Genomic DNA, 19,129 nt, shown 5'->3' with positions numbered 1-19,129 from the left:
TTGTCTAATTTGCATACGGCGGGAAGTTAAAGTTGAACGGACATAAATGTTGCAGCAAATACATTACATAACACGAGCCAGGGAAACCTTAATAAAATAAAGTTGTTCTATAGCCCTACACATGAGCCCAGTGTATAGTTTGTGGCATATGTTAGGAAATGTAGGGGGAAGCTGGTTACCCCAAAAAAATTTTACACTCTTTTTCAGCCTATCACCCTGAAAAAAATGCTAGTGTTTTTTGGGGTTTAGAACAATGTTTTTAGGAACTCCTATCTAATCTATTGCACTTCACCTGGTCTGAGGTGGCGAAGACAAGTCTGGTGCAAGAGGTGACGTTCAGTAAAATCCTCATCTTAGTGAATTTGCGTAGTTACGTCCATTTGCCAGAGCGCAAATTCGCCAGGCATTAGGTGCAGAATTCTGCTGGAGCAACACTATTAAAAAAAATAAATAAATTCCCATGACAAAAAAAGAGGTTTGGGAAGTGTACTGTATAGTGATCGCCAGACACTAATTTGCGGGGAATTTACACATTTCTCCGCAATCAAATTAATTTGTAAAACTGAGAGGACAATTTGCCAACAAAAAATCTGCCACTTCAAAATTATTCGGACGCCCTTTGACTTATAATATAATTGGACCAAATAGTTGCGCGTATAAAAATTGAGACACGTCAAAAATATTTTGACTCCCATTGACTTCAATGCATTTTGCGAATTTTTCGGTACAGATTTGCCCATCACTAGTCCTGTATTTCAGAAGATGTTACACAAACACATGTCATACATATAGAAATATGTGGCCCTTTGTCCTGTGAAGACATGCAGATGTATACTTAGGACTGTGAATCCTTTATAATACAGGTATGGGATCTTTTATCCAGAATCCAGATATCCAGAATGCTCCAGATAATGCGAACGATAATATTCTCACTAATAGAGACCATTTTAAGCAAATAATAATTATTATTTTTTTTTGAGCAGCTTGAACTTGATTGTAACTTTGATAGCAAGCTGCATACATCCATATTGATGGCAAATGATTTTTAGCCGACTTAAGGTATGGGGATCCAAATGACTGAAGAATAGCTATGGGCGAATCTGAGCCGCTTTCGTTCCCTGAAAATTCGAGAAATGGCGAAAATTCCCCAAAATGCATTGAAGTCTATGGGACGACAACATTTTTCGCGACAAATTGCGTGATCAATTTTTGGCGCGTGACTAATTTTTTAATCCATTGGAGTCAAAACTTGCCGGAAATTTTTTCTCATCACTACTAAAGAATGCCTAATCCAGAAAACCCCAAATCCCTAGCATTCTGGATAATAGATCCTATACCTGTATTTAACGTTCTGTCCACAGTTTTCAGTATATGAAATGCAATGTCTAATGTTAATAGTAGACAAAACGATTTGATAAGGTTCAGCCTTCAGTGTTTGCATTCTGAACTTCTCTGGTTCAGATTGATGAGATGTACTTCAGTGTCTAAAGCCATTCTTCTAATATATTCCTCTTCCTATATTATTGACACACTCTCATTGTACTTATCATCTTTGAATCAATTATCTCTATACTTTAGATCTTGTTGACTTCTATTGGCATCAGCGACAGCAAGTGGAGGAGAAAAGTTCAGACATTTGCATATTTAAGACTCCTTCTTATCGACAATTCCAGACAGATTTCACCTTGTTCTCAATAGGAGGTCAGCACTGAATCAACAGCACTGGAGAGTTCACTGTCATCTTGTAAGCAGAACGTTCACCTTTAAAAGTGATTAATTAAGCATATCAAAGGTAAAATAGACGTACATTTTAAAACAGGCAGCGGGCAGTGAAAAACAACAGTTACAAATGCACTTTAAATAAAAGACCTGGTGGGAGATACTTGCTGTGAAAAAAATTATCTGAGTAAAACAACGTTGCTTCTAGTGTAGAGGCCAAAATGAGAGCAAACTGCTTCTTAACCAAATCGAGCGCTGGCAAATTTTCTCTTTCTCTTTGTGTACAAATATTGGTTTTTTATCGTTTTCGGCAGCTGGTCAACTCCAGAATGTGGTTTAGTCCAAGCACTGGGACTATGTTGTCTATGGCAGCTGGTCAATGCCATAGCATGAGTTAGACCGACGCTGACAATTTTTTTCTGTGTTTTGTAGCCAAATATTGCCTGGCTGCCATTTAGCCTTTAAAACAGGGAATCACATATAGATGTATATTAATTTGCTTGGGGCTAAAAAGCTCTTTGATATTTCGCTATAGCCCCTTAGTTAAGGGGAGGGGCACCACATTCTTATTACTCAGTCACATGTTTGGGGGGACTGGATTTTAAATGCACTACAAAGCTAAAATGCTAATAGTGTAGGAAGGAAATTATTCACAGGTGTATGTTTGTTGGCTGGGGCTTAAAAGCTCCCAGCTTTCTCACTAGAGTTCCTGAGCTAAGGGTAAATGCCAAATGGTCTTACTGGAAGGGCTTGATTTTAAATGCACTACAAACTTATAATGCTCACAAATAGTGTAGGACTCACGTACAATGAGAGGCCTTGACGTGGCACGTGAACTTACATATTTTGCAAAGTGTGGTACAAACACCTCATATTTTGTAATTCTTTTTTAAAGGCAAATAAACCCCAGAATGTGGATTAGTCCGAGCACTGGGACAATGTTGTCTACGGCAGCTGGTCAACTCCACAGCATGAGTTAGACCGAGCGCTGACGATTTCTTTCTGTGCTTCTTAACCTACTGGGCCCCAAAAAATAATCTTTCCCAATATTCAAAGCATTGGAAAAGGTTGTGTGTTTTGTACACTTCAAAAGTACACTTCACCAACTACTTGGCCCTCTACACTAATGGGTCCTGCAGCAGCTGCTGGGTCTGCTGTGCCTATTGATACACCAGTGCAATTAACGACTGCAGTTCTTGTTATATCCAGAATACCCATTATGTTGGCCTGCTTAAATATATTGCAATATATGGACAAACAATCCCCGTTTTGTTTAAAGGGTAAGGTATTTCTAGTAGCTGTATGCACAAAATATCTCAATGTCCTAAATACTTCTTGCATTTGTCTATCTGTATTTTGTGGTCACAGCCTCATTGCACCCCCGCCTAATGGTTTTAAAAATTAGTGGTGAGCACAACTTTTCCTTGTTCATTATGAATATAACTGTATATTAAGTCAACTCCTACTGTGAGCTCAACATTTTTGTAATTAAATGCTACTGACACCAGGAAGCTAGTCTCTTAGTCTCCTGTCCCCCTACAACAGGCCACTTCACTTTCATAAAATCTTCCTTTGATTTCCTTCATTTTTGTTGGAGAAGGAACAGAGACACTTTGTGCTGGTGCATTAGTGCTGTTCTTTTCCTGGGAAGGGGTATTTTTGGTTTTGTGCTGGTAGTCAAAGGGTTGTTCTGTTCTGCCAACAGGTTGTTGGGGGTCACTTTTTTATTTCATTCTCGGAGTCCCACTGCTGTCCTCTGCTAGATATTGTGCAGAGTCACATCATTCTACTTTATGCTGTTGGGAGTCACAGTACAATTCTATTCTGTACTAGGGGTTATTGAGTTTATTTCCCTCTCGGTCTTATGAAGGGGTCACAGAGTTATATTTTAAATTTGCTGGGAATTACTGTGTTGTTCCATTCTGAGTTCCATTTTCTGCTTGCTTTGATTCATAGCTGTGCCCAATGTTAGCACTAGCTAAGTTCTGCTCTATGCTGACTAAAAGTCTTAGTGCTTCCTAGAGTCACAAAGTTCTTTATACAGACATTGGGTGTCACTATGTCCGTAAGCCACATGTTTTAAAAGTACAGAAAAACAATGATTATTACTTGAAAGACATAGTTCTGGCAGCATTAGCTTCTTGTGGGACAAAGCATCATTATTTAGTTTAACTGGAATACCTTGAGAAAACTTGCACGGAAAAAATGCTTTCCAAAGCCAGCTCCCATTGACTTTTACTGTGCATCAACTCGGCAGCTTTTAGATTTCTACGTTTTAATTTTTCAAATCTTTCTGCGCTTAACAAATTGAAAGCATAATTTGAATTCAGGAGTTTCATCTCAAAAAATTCTAGGGATGCGCCGAATCCAGTATTTTGGATTCGGCTGAACCCCCGAATCCTTCTCAAAAGATTCGGACGAATACTGAACCGAATTTACATATGTAAATTAGGGGTGGGAAGGGTAAAACATTTTTTACTTCCTTGTTTTGTGACAAAAAGTCACGCAATTTCCCTCCCCGCCCCTAATTTGCAAATGCAAATTAGGATTCGAATTCGGTTTGGCCTGGCAGAAGGATTCGGGCAAATCCGAATCTTGCTGAAAAAAAGACAGAATCCTGGCCGAATCGTGAATCGAATCCTGGATTTGGTGCATCCCTAAAAAAATTCAGATCGGGGCAAAAACTCCCCTATAGTTACTTCTTTCAAAAGTCTATCTGCCCTACATAGAGTATGTACAGCAGTATGATAACCCCACAAGCACCGAATAGTGATGTGCGAATAAATTTGGCAGACATGAATTTGCGGCGTATTTTCTCGTTTTGCCACAAGCTAATTCATTAGCGAAACTGCGGCAACAATTCTCTGGCGAAAAATCTGCTGCATCAAAAAAAAAATTGTCACGCGTCAAGATTGCAGTGCTGATAAAAATTGTTGCGTGTCAAAATGATTCGAATGCCCATTAACTAATGCATTTGGATCAAATAGTCACGCATTTATAAAATTGTAGTTTGCGTCCATCACTAGCACTGGATTATTTCTTCAGCAGTCTGCCATTTTCTTAATTAGGGCATTATCCCCTCCAGCAGTTTGTTGGTTCCACCAACAATATAGAATTGCATCTATCTTTCTGTCTGTCTGTTTTCCAAGTAGTGTGTGTTATGTCTGTCAAACCCCAACAGTATAAACAGTGGCATAACTAGATGTTACTGGGTCCCACAGCAAATTAATTTTAGGACCCCCAACATATCTAGAGGTTGTCCTGTATTACCAATATATATTTAAAATGCTCATTACTTAGGGCTTCATGGGGCCCCTATATCTTCTGGGCTCCCTTATAGCCGCAGGGTCTGCTTCCTTTGTAGTTACGCCCCCTGAGTGTAAAATTGGACCAACCGCTTATTAGTACTGTCCTTTTAATTCCTCAACTCATGCAGCTGGGAATCATGTCTAGATAAACAAACAAATGCTAAAAGAGAAAATCTTGACTCTGATTTACTTATTTGCTCTCCTGACTAATTGAAAATCATAAATTAAATCACGTATAGCCATGATTTAAGGAACATAAATGTGAAACAAATGTCACGTCGCAGTTTCGTTCGACAAAATTACTTTGCATCTGTTTTTTTTATCCCCGTTTTTCTATTGTCGCGAATTTTTATTTTTGAGTGAGACAATTCAAAATCGTACGCATTAGTTTCATTGAGTTTATTATGGTTTTTTTTGCATAAGACAAAATACGCAGTGTTGATTCCTTTTATTGCACTTTTGATTGAAACCGGCAGCTTTTATTTGATGCCATTTCCGTTACCAACATGGAATCTAATGAATTGTTAACAATAAATGAATCCACAACAGAAAAGAACATCCACGTATACAGTATGCTGTACAAAAAGTCCTAATGATGCTCTCTAAACTGCAAATCATGTAAAAAAATGAACTGAATTATTTTGGACATTCGCTATTATGGAGCTGTAAAAAAAAACAATTACTGGTTTTGCCGGCACAATTTACCCTGCATTAATAGCATACAATATTGCATTATACAGCAGAATGCTACAGCTTCCTTATGTTTCAAACATTCACAGCATATGACAGCAAAATACTGAGAGTGCAGTAACGCACCTATTAATTACTTTCATTTACATGAGAATATAAACTATGAATGCTAAAATGGAATACATGGATATAGCATTATCTTTAAAATACTCAGCATCTGTGCAGCATTTGGGATGTTCATTTTAGTTTAGCAATGTAAATACTGGTATTATCATCATAGAACATCATTGTTTCTTAAGAGGTTCCGCAGCAGTGGAACCTGAGGTATTGATTTATGAAGAATCTGTAAAATTACCTATATCTATATACAAGTCCTTAGTATGATTGATCCAGGGGTGCTTCGCCAATGAGGCGAGTTGAGGCTGTCGCCTCAGGCAGCAGCGCCCCGCTAGGTACCAGGGGCAGCAAAAATGCTACTCCTGGTACTTTAAGAGCGAATTTCCGGGGGAGGGGGGGGGCAGCAGCAACTGCTGCTGCCTCAGGCAGCGGAGGGGCCAGGATAGCCCCTGGATTGATCCACTGAATTGCTGGACATCTGTTGTTCTTTTATCTTACCTACAATATGCTGTGAGTGTTCTTAATGAAGCATAGAGTAATAATACGCTACATGTGAGAACCTTCTATATTCAGTGATGGTCACTAAGGAAACTAAGTACTGATTAGTGATGGGCGAATTTATTCGCCAGGCGCGAATTTGCCGCGAATTTGCGCGATTCGCCACCAGCGAATAAATTCGCGAAACACCCGTGAAATTTTTTTCGAAAAAACGGACGCCGGCGTAAAAAACGGGCGCCGGCGTAAAAAACGGGCGCCGGCGTCGAAAAAACGGGCGCCGGCGTCAAAAACGAGACGCCGGCGACGTTTCGCGAATTCGTCCATCACTAGTACTGATTGTAAAACAAATTACAGTCCTTATGGACCACCAGCAGATCACAGGTTCATTAAGCAGTTTTATCTCAGCTCATTTAATGTATATATATTGACACAGTATACATTCACATTTTTGTTGATTTTTATCAATACCAATGAAAAACTTCCATTTAATAGTTCCTCTTTTAAATCTCCTCTTCTTCTGGCGACTAATCTCCCCGAACTGCCTCCTGCCAGCTAGAATCTAAATCGTCGCTGGGATGACAATCCGTGGCTTTGTTTTCCAAAGCCGCCCGAAGTTGCTTCAAAAGGAAACTTCAGGAAACTTCAGAAAACAAAGCGCTCCGAGTGCCATCCCATCTGCGATTTCGATTCTAGCTGGCAGGAGGCAGGTCAGGGAGATTAGTCTCCCCGAAAAAGAGTTGATTTATTGCCGGGCGACTAAATCTCCCAGAATCTGAGAGTGTGTCTCTGCCCTTAAGGGTAGGCAAAATGGAGCACAATTTGATGGCACTGCCAAAGGTACTTATCTTATAAATGCTTCTTTACATTATGCAGCAAGGGACAAGCCACCTGTTCAACCTGGTCTGATAAATAGAAGGCAATTTCACACAGTGGGAACCCTGGAATTAACACTAGCCTGGACCTCATCATAACTCCAGGGTTCTTTTAGCAGATTTCTTCTACACATCCTACTAACTTGTGTCTAATGAATTGGACACTGCAGGTGATGGCACATACCAAATATGGCACTGTATTCCAACATCAGCAAATGTGTATAAGTACAGAACACAAAATAATGCTGGAATTTCGTGCAAATCCTTGCTGCTAAAAAAGAATTGTCGGAAAAAAAACCCACAGCAATTTGCATCTTAAAATTGCAGTTTGCACATATTGCTAAATTCTTAAATGCTGCAGGAATAGTGATGGGTGAATATATTCTGCAGGTGCTAATTCGTGGCGAATTTCCACATTTCGCCCCCGAATAAATTTGCAAAAATTTGCACATGCGTCTGAAAAGTCGCTCACGTCACAAACGTTGCACTATTCGGACGCCCATTGACTTTAACATCTGCATCAAAATTTCCGCAAATTGACGCAAGCATCAAAATTCTAATTTCGTGAATTTTTTGCCATATCAGTCGAAGCAAAAAGGGAGAAATTCATCCATCACTGTGCATGAATAAATTTAATGAAGATTATTTTGATTCTGCATTGAATCCAGTGCTTATCTAGAAACATACATTCTATATCAGAGAATGAATAACCGTTGGATATTCTGCACTTAAATCACATTATCATCATGAATTACTAAAAAGCAGTAAACAGAAAGCTAACATACACATCCACGGTCAATACAAGTGGAATGCATATACATTCTTTAAAGTATCTTATATAAATAAGAGTTTTGTCCAGACAGACTGTGATCAAGAATATGATGTTATTCAAGGAAGCCCATCTTTGACCAGATGAAATTTCAGATTAAATCAGTCTGACAGTGATCCATAGTTTCCTGTGTATATTTATTCTATATAAGGCTTAACAAAACCATCACTTTGATATCAGTACAAGGCACTGGTAGTTTTTACATAGATTTTTTCTAAACAAAAAGTAATCATGAGAAACTAAACATGTTAGGGACATTTTATACTGTGGACATCTTAAGGTATTCCTTTACATCCGATATGCATATTGATTAGAATTATGAAATGTCATTGTTATCAATGATGGGTGAATTTCTCCCATTTCCTTTCCCCGAAGAATGAGTAAAATTAGTGAAACAGTGAAAAATTCATGATACTCGAAAATTGACGCCCACGTGAAATTTGGACGCATGTCTGAAAAGTTGATTGCTTCAATTTCGCAGGCGTTAAAGTCAATGGCCGTCCGAATAGTGTTGATTTGCGTCAATTTTGACGTGATCGACTTTTCGAACACACGTCCAAAATTAGTTTTTCCAGCGAAACACGGAAGTTCACCACAAATTTGTAGTTATGGGCGAATTTATTAGCCAGGCGCGAATTCACTGCAAATTTGCGCGATTCGCCGCCAGCGAATAAATTCACGAAATGCCCACGAAAATTCACCCCAAAAAAAAATGGGCCGGCGTCAAAAAAAAAATTCGCCAAAACGGACGCCGGCGTCAAAAACGGGCGCCGTTTCACGAATTTCACAGGAAATTCGCAAATTTTCCGGCGAATGGAAACGACGCAAATTCGCCCATCACTACAAATTTGTGTTAGGTGAATTTATTCGCCCATCACTAATTATTATTATCAAGGTTCAATACAGAATTTGCCACAATCTAATTTCCTTGCACAAAAACGTGCACATTTGAATTATGTTTTCAAAAAAAATCAAATGTTTGATATTTATTAAGCCCAGAAAACCTCCACAAACTGGAATGTATAAATTTGGCATTGAAAAGCTTGCGAGTTCATGTAGAGTTTAATGGGAGTTGTCCTAGGCAAAATCCGAGCCATTTTCAAAATTCTAGATTTTTGAACACAATTTCGACTCACAACTAAATTCAATGGAGTCTTTTATATTCATATTTTTTTAATAAATAAGAAAACATTTTTAAATTTGGGAGTATATTCGAAGTAGAAAATAACTCTAAAAACCTCACAAATTAGATTTCTAAAGATAAATAAGCACATAAGAATATGCATATATATCTTGAACACAATGATATGGGCTTTAAATACAAATACACTTAGTAATCTGGGTAAATAGCTGGGGTGCTGATGGTGTCATAGGGAGCAGGAGTGATACAGAATCAAAAATTGGAAAAAAGAACGTTTGGCACATTGAGAACCTTTTCTATCCAAATACAGTTATTGCTTCCATTTCCATACATTTATCAATAGCTAAACCCTGGTCAAAGTGCAATACAAAACGGAGGTACTATGAATGAAAGGATTAAAAGCATGACAACCTTGAATGTTATTGGTCAAACTGTGAAAAGCCTTTTTGAACCAAATTTCTTAGACTACAACAAAAAGGAGCAACAGTATTGATTGAGCTACTTTAAGGCTGACCATGGAAAAAAGGTGATTGTAATACAGTACGTTCATTAGAATACAGATAATCATTAACAGAAATATTACATTATTCAATCACACATACAATAAGAACTTCCCATACAGAAATACAAAAGCATTAACAACAATTTGATCTGCATTTGAAAATATACATTTTTTTCAGAACTTTTGTTTTTGCTGATTGCTACAATAGTGCTTTAGTTGTGCTCCTTATTTGTGTCTATTGAACCTCTTTGAGCTAATACTGTGTATTTCACTTCATCCCACCATATTTCTTTTTCATTAAAAAATTTTTTTACCTGACATGGACAGTAAACTATAAAGAATAAACTAGCCCTGCAAACTTGGGTTCTTACTTACTTAAAAATTGGTATAACAATCATATGGGATTGCCATATACAACAGCCAGAAAACAGTTGTATTATTATATTAAAAACTATAGCAAACATTTCACCAAGTGTAAAGAATAAGGCAGATTCCCTGACATAGAAAACAATAATTTACTTAAATCCGAAGTTGTGTTAAGGGCAGCAAATGCTGGCAAATTTTTGCTAACGTTACTTCGGCAATGAGAGAAAATCAAAGCGAAGATGTGCTAGCGTTCAATTCTGCCAAGCGCAACTTCGTTAGAGGTCTTCACTCAGGCTAATTTGCATTCGGGGGAAATTTAAAGTTAAATGGACGTATATATTGCAGCAAATACATTACATTACACAAGTCCAGGGATAATGCCCTACACATGAGCCCACTGTATAGTTAATTTTCCATTTGTTGGAAAATGTATGGGGGGAACCCGGTTACCCAAAAAAAATTTAAAGACTTTTGCAGCCTACCACTCTGAAAAAACTAGTGTTTTTTGGACTTTTTCCACTAAAAAATATGATGTAAGTAACAGAAGAATGAGGAAGATCTATGCACTCCAATGCACTTTGTCTGGACTGAGCTGGTGAAGGAAATCCGCATTTTAGTGAATTTGCGGAGTAGAATCACCACTAGCATCTATCTCCTTCACTAGCGAAGTGACACATGCTCCCGTTAGTAAATCTGAGTAAGAGTAAGACTCTTACTAAATTGGAATATAGATTTAAGTAAATATTGGCGTTTTACATCTTTTACCTTGATCCACCATTTTGTGAAGGTCTGTGTGCTGCCTCAAAGATCACCTGACTAGAAATACTGCAGCTCTAACTGTAACAGGAAGAAGTGTGGAAACAAAAGACAGAACTTTGTCCAGCAATTGGCTGATGTCACCTAATGTGTGACTTTGGTTTATTTGTGTGTACTGTAAATCATACAATCCCACAGGGATGGCCCTTAGTAATTAAAAATTTTCTATTTAGAATTACCTAATGGCACATACAGTACTGCTGGAAAAGTATATTTTAATGAAAATAGGTTATTTAGATTAAGCAGGGTTTTACATACAGTATTATCTGTTTTATGCAGTATATTATTATAGAGACACTACATTGTTTGGGGATATAGTTTTTCTTTAAACAGAGACAAAAAGTTCACTTAAGCAACACTCCCACACACCTAAGTGTTCTGTCAGTTAAATCTCTGTAATATTGTCAATGCAGGGTCGGACTGGGCCGGCCCAGATCCGCACCCTGCGCTGCTTCTTCTGGCTGGTCACTGCAAAAACAGTGGGCCCAAAAACAGCAGCCCCAGTGGGCCCCCAAGTCTGGCAATGTGTCAATGTTTGGTGTTCAGTCAGAATTGATCATTGCAGGGAATGCTAAATGCAAGTATATATCTCTGCATCACAGGGTGCTAACTTCATATGTTAAAGCAGAGTTCAAAGTGCAGTAATAAGCAAGTAATTCTGTTTATGGACATCCGCACACCCCTGGCTCAACTCCATCAACTGAAAGAGGCCAGTTGTAACATACAAAATCAGTTCCAGCTTGGGAAAATTGAAAGATATTCTGAACCTTGATACTGTACTTTTAGGTGCCTGCCTGTATTGCAAGCATCAAGGGTCATGTTAGTGGTGAAATCATGGGGCCTTGATTCAGTCTACCAGAGCGTCAAAACGTTAGTTACTTAGTTAGTTAGTTAGTGTTGCACTAACATTAGGCTGTATCAAGGGCATAACATTAGCATTCAACTTAAATACAACAACAAAGTGATCAAAAAGGGCTCCTGTGACTGAAACCACCTGGGCAAGTTGAGATGCTTGTGAAGGTGTGTTTCCTTCAGCTACATACACCATTAATAGAAGGCACTACAGTAAATCATTTTGCATATAGTCTATTGCATACAGATTAAAGATGGAGCTCACCTACCAACATGGCCCAAATCCTAAGGAAAAAAACATGATCCCCACCTGAAGTGGTCATGCTAGGTAAAGCAGCTGACTGCGTGGCCCTGGTATCACAAAATTATATGCAATAATGTAGCAATTCCCACATATTTACAAAGTATTTTACCCCTCTTTTTAATTTTTCTAAATTCTGTTAGTCGATAGTAAAGGGGTTGAAAACAGTTGTGCAATGTATGTCTTCTGGCACTAAATTGAAAGAACAAAATACTCTTTGTAGCAACAAACTGAAGATTCCATTCAGGGATTATGCTTGTCTGTGGGTGCAACTTCCAGGAGTATTTGCAGCATCATAGTGGCTCTCTCTGGAAAGAGAAATAAAATAGTATGAATGCAGTAAAGGAGGGACTTCTGGAAGGATTTATAGATCAGTATCCATCAGTAAAGCTTTTTACTTGTCATAACAATAATATACATAATGCATTTTTATTTTACATGGTATCTCTCAGTGACATTCACCAGCCACTGAATGTTTTATTTCAATAACAAGGAAGGTCAAATCAATGCTTTCATTGCAATTGACTACTAACGAAACGGAAAATCAAAGCCTGATGCTAAGAAGGGGCTTCTGAAATGTATAAGATGTGAAGCCATAGACACCAAATCACTGCAGAAAGATGCATATTTATTACTGCAGATTCATTTGCATCTGTTGTTTGGTCAAAGCCTTGAAAACCCATAAATTCAAAGTGACTTAACAAGAAAGTGGTATGACAAAGCAATGTTAAAGACACTGAGATCCAATGCCTGCTTCTGCCAGATAGGAAACAGAAGTGGCTGCCCAAAAGGAGAATGAGAACATTTTTGGCACAATGGAAAAAAGTATATTAAAAGTGATGAGCACATGGGGTAAAGTCTACGGGTGGGAGTATACAATGCTAAGGGGATTATATACTAAACTCTGAATGCAAAAATCACGAAACATTTGTGATCTTTTTTTTTTTTTTATAAAATCAGACTTTAAAAAAATCACAAATTTTTGGAATTTATTAAACCCAGAGGATGGAAAAGTCAGAATCTGAAAATCCGGCATCTCAGACCTGTCGAGGATGCATATAAGTCAATGGGAGAAGTCCCAATAATTTTTGATGTGGGTTTTTGGCAATACCCCGAAGTTTTCGTAGTTTTTGGGTGAAAAATACGAAAAAATCTTGAAGATAGGATGAAAAATCCAAGAAAAATCGTGAAAATCAAATTTTTTGGGTTTTTTTTAGTTTTTTTTTTCCAGCAAACCAAATTTTCGGGAAAGTGTATTAATAAATAAGGCCAAAAAACCTGAGAGTGAAAAGGGAGAAATACTGGCATATATAAAAGGGAGTTCTTTTTTCTTTTGCCCTACCTTACAGAAAAAAATACCTGATTCCTGTGGATGCCCATGATCCTTAAAAGAATGGTTCAGTGTAAAAATACAAACTAGGTAAATAGGCTGTGCAAAATAAAAAATATTCTAATATAGTTACTGTATATACTCGAGTATAAGCCGAGTTTTTCAACATCCAAAATGTGCTGAAAAAGTCTACCTCGGCTTATACTCGGGTAAGCGGGCAGTAGCTGAGATTGTAGTCACTTTTAATCATTCCTATACCAACAGTTTACTTGGGAAGAGACTGCAATATCCCACAATGCCCTCTGTTGGTTATATAAAGAATAACAGTGCGCCCTCTGTTGGTTATATGAAAGAATAACAGTGACTGCAATATCACACAGTGCCATCTGTTGGTTATATGAAAGAATAACAGTGCACCCTCTGTTGGTTATATGAAAGAATTACAGTGACTGCAATATCACACAGCACCCTCTGTTGGTTATATGAAAGAATAACAGTGCACCCTCTGTTGGTTATATGAAAGATTAACAGTGACTGCAATATCACACAGCGCCCTCTGTTGGTTATATGAAAGAATAACAGTGCGCCCTCTGTTGGTTATATGAAAGAATAACAGTGACTGCAATATCACACAGCGCCCTCTGTTGGTTATATTAAAGAATAACAGTGACTGCAATATCACACAGCACCCTCTGTTGGTTAAATGAAAGAATAACAGTGACTGAAATATCACACAGCGCCCTCTGTTGGTTATATTAAAGAATAACAGTTACTACAATATCACACAGCGCCCTCTGTTGGTTATATGAAGGATTAACAGTGATGGCAATATCACACAGCACCCTCTGCACATGGTAGTGGGACAGTGGGACAATGCACACAGTAATCCGTTTGGCAATTCTCTGTCACCATCAACTTTGCAAAGAAGTCCGGTTGATCGCTGGGGGGTCGCTTTGGCAGAATGTGCGCTGCTGGGAGACAGGGCTGTAGTTGTGTCCAGGCTTATACTAGAGTCAATAAGTTTTCCCAGTTTTCGTAGGTAAAATTAGGTACCTCGGCTTATACTCGGGTCAGCTTATACTCGGGTATATACGGTAGTTAGCTAAAAATGCAATGTATAAAGGCCGGAGTGACTGGATGTCTAACATAATAGCCAGAACACTACTTCCTGCTTTTCAGCTCTCTTGGTTTACCAGTCAGTAACCAATCAGTGTCTTGAGGGGGGGTCACAACTGTTTGCTTTTGAATCTGAGCTGCATGCTGAGGATCAATTGCAAACTCACTGAACAGTGGCCCCCCATAAAGTCACTGACTAACTCAAAGTTAGAGAGCTAAAAAGCAGGAAGTAGTGTTCTGGCTATTATGTTAGATATTCACTCACTACAGCCTTTATAGATTACCTTTTTGGCTAACTAACTATGTTAGAAATATTTTTTTTTATTTTGCACAGCCTATCTATTTAGCCAGATTTTATTTTTACACTGAACTGTTCCTTTAAGACCCATTCTTGTTCTGCTATCATTCAGACTCTCATTTCTCTCCACCTTATTCTTCGAATCTCTCATTCTCTCCACTATTATAACCCCCCTCCCTGTTCCACAATTGCTTTTTCTTTCTTTCATCATTTATCAGACCATTCCATGTTCTTCTCTGTTCTCTTTTTATACCCCATCCTTTATCTGTTGTGTGTTCCACAAATTAATGAGAAGCAATTCATGCATTATTATTATTACATTTTAGCTCATTCTTTGTTCCATGCCTAAGTGCACACGGACTTTACATGACAGATGCTACGGGACTGGTTAACAGGTGTTTGAAAATCTCACCATTCATGTAGTCCTTACTGTGCCATATGTGCCTGTTTTGTAAGGTGTACTAACACTGAATATCTTTAACATGGAATAAGTTGTAGGGAAATCAAAATTGCTTAATAACTTTTAGACTTTTTGATAGCTGCTTGCCAGAGAATTGGCACCTGCCGGCTGGATGTGGTCTGTGAACTAGTGATGGGTGAATTTCGTGAAATCGGAAAGTTAACAAAAAAATCTTGAAATTTGAACGTTTTCATGAAAAAGTCATGAAATCCGAGCGTTTTCACGAAAAAATCATGCAATTCGAAAGTTTTCACTAAAAAATCGAGCAATTAAAACGTTTTTCACTTAAAAATTGAGCAATTCTAATGTTTTCAAGACAAAATCAAGCAATTTGAAAGTTTTCATGAAAATATTGTAAAAACCGGAAATTGATGCAGGCGGACAAATTTATTCGCCCATCACTACTGTGAACCTCTAATTTGAGAGTGATGCATTGAAAGTCACAGTAAAGGGTTTCTTGGAAGGAACTTTATACAGGGATCTAAACCAATTTTATTGCCAAAGGAGGCCCATTTATCAACATTCTTACTTTTGCTGTAGTTTTAGAAACTATGATTAAACTAATTTTCTCTAAAACTGCAAATGCCAAGTAGTTTATTTTAACAGCATTATATAAAAAGCATGCATTAATACAATTGCAGAACTTATCTGTACTATATATTAATAAGGAAACCTTGAAATTGTCTATTTTTTCATGCAACGACAAACAAAAAAAACCCCTGAAAACCTCTTAAAGCTTAAATTAAAGAAAGATTTTACAAGTAGAAAAGAACAAATTCTACTTCAACATCTTTTAAATGGCAACATTTTGTATCAGTGTTTTTCATAGTTATTATATGTAATGATCTACGAATCTTTTGTGGTTTAAAGTAATTAGCATAATCCACAATTTTTAGTACTAAATTCGGGGAAATGAACAAAATACAAACATTAGTGAAGCAGCTCCTTAGTTTTGCCAGGCTTAGTCAATGTTTTCATGAACTGACTAAATATTTAATTGCTCCCATGGATATATATCTAGAGTTTCCTTAGTCTAATTACAATAGACCATGGAGAAATCTGATTTCTATATAAAATATCTTATTAAATATTTGCCAGTAATTAATTTAAATGTCTTTATTGAGGAACTTCTTTGTGTAGGTCAGTTGGACACATTACATATTTGAATCTCATTAACCATGTACTGAAAGGTCTTACAAGCCCAGGTTTAAATATAATATGTTTTTTCACCTTAAACATACATTTTTAGAATCTAACTTCCAATAGGTCTTCTAGTACTTTGCGATCTTAGTACAAACCAGACTGATTTCTAAATGGGTTACTTTTTTTGGATGGCTCAAAAAGAAAGAGCATGTAAAGCAAATCAGATAGAACTGCACATCTATCACTAGCTCAATTAGTTTCCAAACAGACAGCAAGAGTGTCAGTTGCCTGCAATATGTGAAACATACTTGAGCTCTGCAAGATTCAGCCTAAGTGAACTTGACATTGAAGTGGAGAACATTTTTCAGAGGAGCCCATCAACCACCCTAATATGATAGAGATACTGTTTTCTTAAGAACAGACTTTATTATTTTAAAGCTGACGGTAATCGGTACTTGAGTTTGAGGAATTTATTGGAAAATAAATCCTCAAGAACGGCAGTGTACATTTCTTGTTACCCAAATGGTTCCTGAGGATAATGGCATTTTTGAATGTCATAGTATAGCAGACATAAAAAAACCAAGAGTTATCTCACTACTTCACAAATAAAAAGGAAAACAGAGATAATTGAAAAGCAAAAACGTAAAATAATTGTTCAATATAAAAATAAAAACTGGGTAAAAAGGCTTCTGTTTTGCAGTACACCTGTTTTTTAGGCAACCAAAACTTGCCTCTAAGCCTGGAATTCTCAAATAAGCACCTGCTTTGAGGCCTCTGGGAGCAACATCTAAAGGGTTGGAGAGCAAAATGTTGCTCACGAGCTACTGGTCTGGGATCAATGCTTTATACATTTTTGGCTAACTAACTATATTAGAAACATTTTTATTTTGCACAGCCTATCTATTTACCCAGTTTTTATTATCACACTGAACTGTTCCTTGAAGGCTGCACGATTCCTTTGGACGCCATATTTTATAGTCATAATTTAATGCCCCTATGCATTGTACATAATAGAGTTGTGTCTACAAGTTACAGACTGAGACTAAGCCATTTCCAGGCTCACTGGTTTAGCCATAATGAATAGTATAATGTGCTGTCTGGTTGAACGGAGGCAGCGATAAGTAACTATGACATTCCTGTGCTGTGTATGGAACTGACAGCAAGCTCAGCAGGAAATGAAATAGATTATAAGCAGTAGGCAGATACTGGGCCATTCAGTTATGTTAATCTGGCTCCTGTAGAAGGTTCAATGGCCAAATGCACGCCCTCGAAATGCTTCCTAACATTAAAATTAAGAATAGTAGGTAAGAGATACTACAGAATGTACTTTTATGCATGCTGTGAAACACTTAATGTGGGGAGAAGCAGAAGAAGAAAAATAAGAATGTTAATAGTAGCTGCATGTCATTAATCATACATTGAGTCATCACCTGTCTGGTTTTGATCTGGACAGTTTGGTTTTCAGATGGGCTGTCCGGGTCATAATTGCCTGCCTGGTTTTCCAAATTAGGGAATCTGGACAGGATTATGCTTGACTGACTCGACCAGGGCTGGTCCTATCAAATGTGGGGCCCAATTGGGACCATGTTGGCGGGGCCCCTAGACAAAGTGTTGCTGGCTACTGACACACCAAGTATTTAGGAAAATAAGGGCATACAGGCACAAAATAGAAAGGAAAGGGGCAGACAAGGTAACATAATAGGGGCACACAGGGTAAGAGAGAGAGGGAGGAAATAGGAGAGTGGACTGGGCCAGTTAGTTTGGGGCTGGGCCGATTCAGCTTGGGAGCAGGCTTGGTTGGATTGGGGGCAGGCAGGGCCTATCAAGGTTGGAGGAAAGCTGGGCCTATGAGAGTTGGGGGCAGGCTAGACCTATGGATTTGGGGATGGGCTGGACTCTCAAAGTTGGGGGCAGGCCAGGCAGCATCATGTGCTGAGGGAAATATTATCTGTGCTGCCCTGTGGTGCGGGGCCCCCCAGAGGTGCGGGGCCCAATTGGGCCCAATTGGTCCAATTGGCCTAAGGCCGGCCCTGGACTCGACAATTGGCTAATTGCCATTACCAGATCATAGCCCCACCCCTGATGTCACCGTTTGCCCCCCTGGCTGGAGTTTCAGCAGCTGAACCCTAATCATACATAAGTAGTAGAGACAGAGAAAATGTTTCATAATACAGGTATGGGATATTTTACCAAGAAAGCTCCAAATTATGAGAAGGTCGTTTTCCATAGGGTCTTTTTAAAACAAAATAATTATATTATTTAATGAGTACCTTTTTCATTGTAATAATAAAACAGTACATTTTACTTGATCCCAACTAAGTTGTATGAACCCATATTGGTTGCAAAACAATGCAATTGAATTTATTTCATGTTAATTTGTAGCAGAATTAAGGTATGGTGATCATAATTATAGAAAGATTTTTGTAACAGGTGACCAGTAAATGCTACCTGCTGATTGGTTGCTATGGGTTTTTGCTCTTGGGCAAACTTAGTAAATTTTATTTCATAAGCCCCACAGTCTAGGTATTAACGTCATTTGAACAGAAGGTGCTCCGGAGTTTACAGCTTTATCATGGCTTCCGATTTACACTTGATGCTATGCGGTGTTCATGGACAAACTGCACTGCATTTCTATAGAGGAAGACATATACCCCAACTGGTTAAACGGAGGAGTCTAGCAGTCCTGGGGATATTTCATTTAGTTATAAGAGTTGAAAGACTGATCATGGATACATTGTTTTGGTAGGTCCTAGACTCTTTTTGATTTATTA

General features: G+C 38.1%; 1 protein-coding gene across 1 annotated transcript in view; it reads right to left on the bottom strand.

Moving 5' to 3' along the window:
* Nucleotides 1–11,117: 11,117 nt before the first annotated feature.
* slc7a11.S (solute carrier family 7 member 11 S homeolog) overlaps nt 11,118–19,129 on the bottom strand; it is an 88,589-nt gene continuing 80,577 nt past the window's right edge. Inside the window, exon 12 of the mRNA XM_018243306.2 lies at nt 11,118–12,319. Coding sequence (XP_018098795.1) covers nt 12,255–12,319 — 65 coding nt within the window. The 3' untranslated portion in view covers nt 11,118–12,254. The remainder of the gene's footprint in view (nt 12,320–19,129) is intronic.

This window comes from Xenopus laevis, chromosome 1S (genome assembly GCF_017654675.1).
Source record: "Xenopus laevis strain J_2021 chromosome 1S, Xenopus_laevis_v10.1, whole genome shotgun sequence".
Taxonomy (NCBI): domain Eukaryota; kingdom Metazoa; phylum Chordata; class Amphibia; order Anura; family Pipidae; genus Xenopus; species Xenopus laevis.
This window is presented reverse-complemented; position numbering and strand designations above follow the sequence as displayed.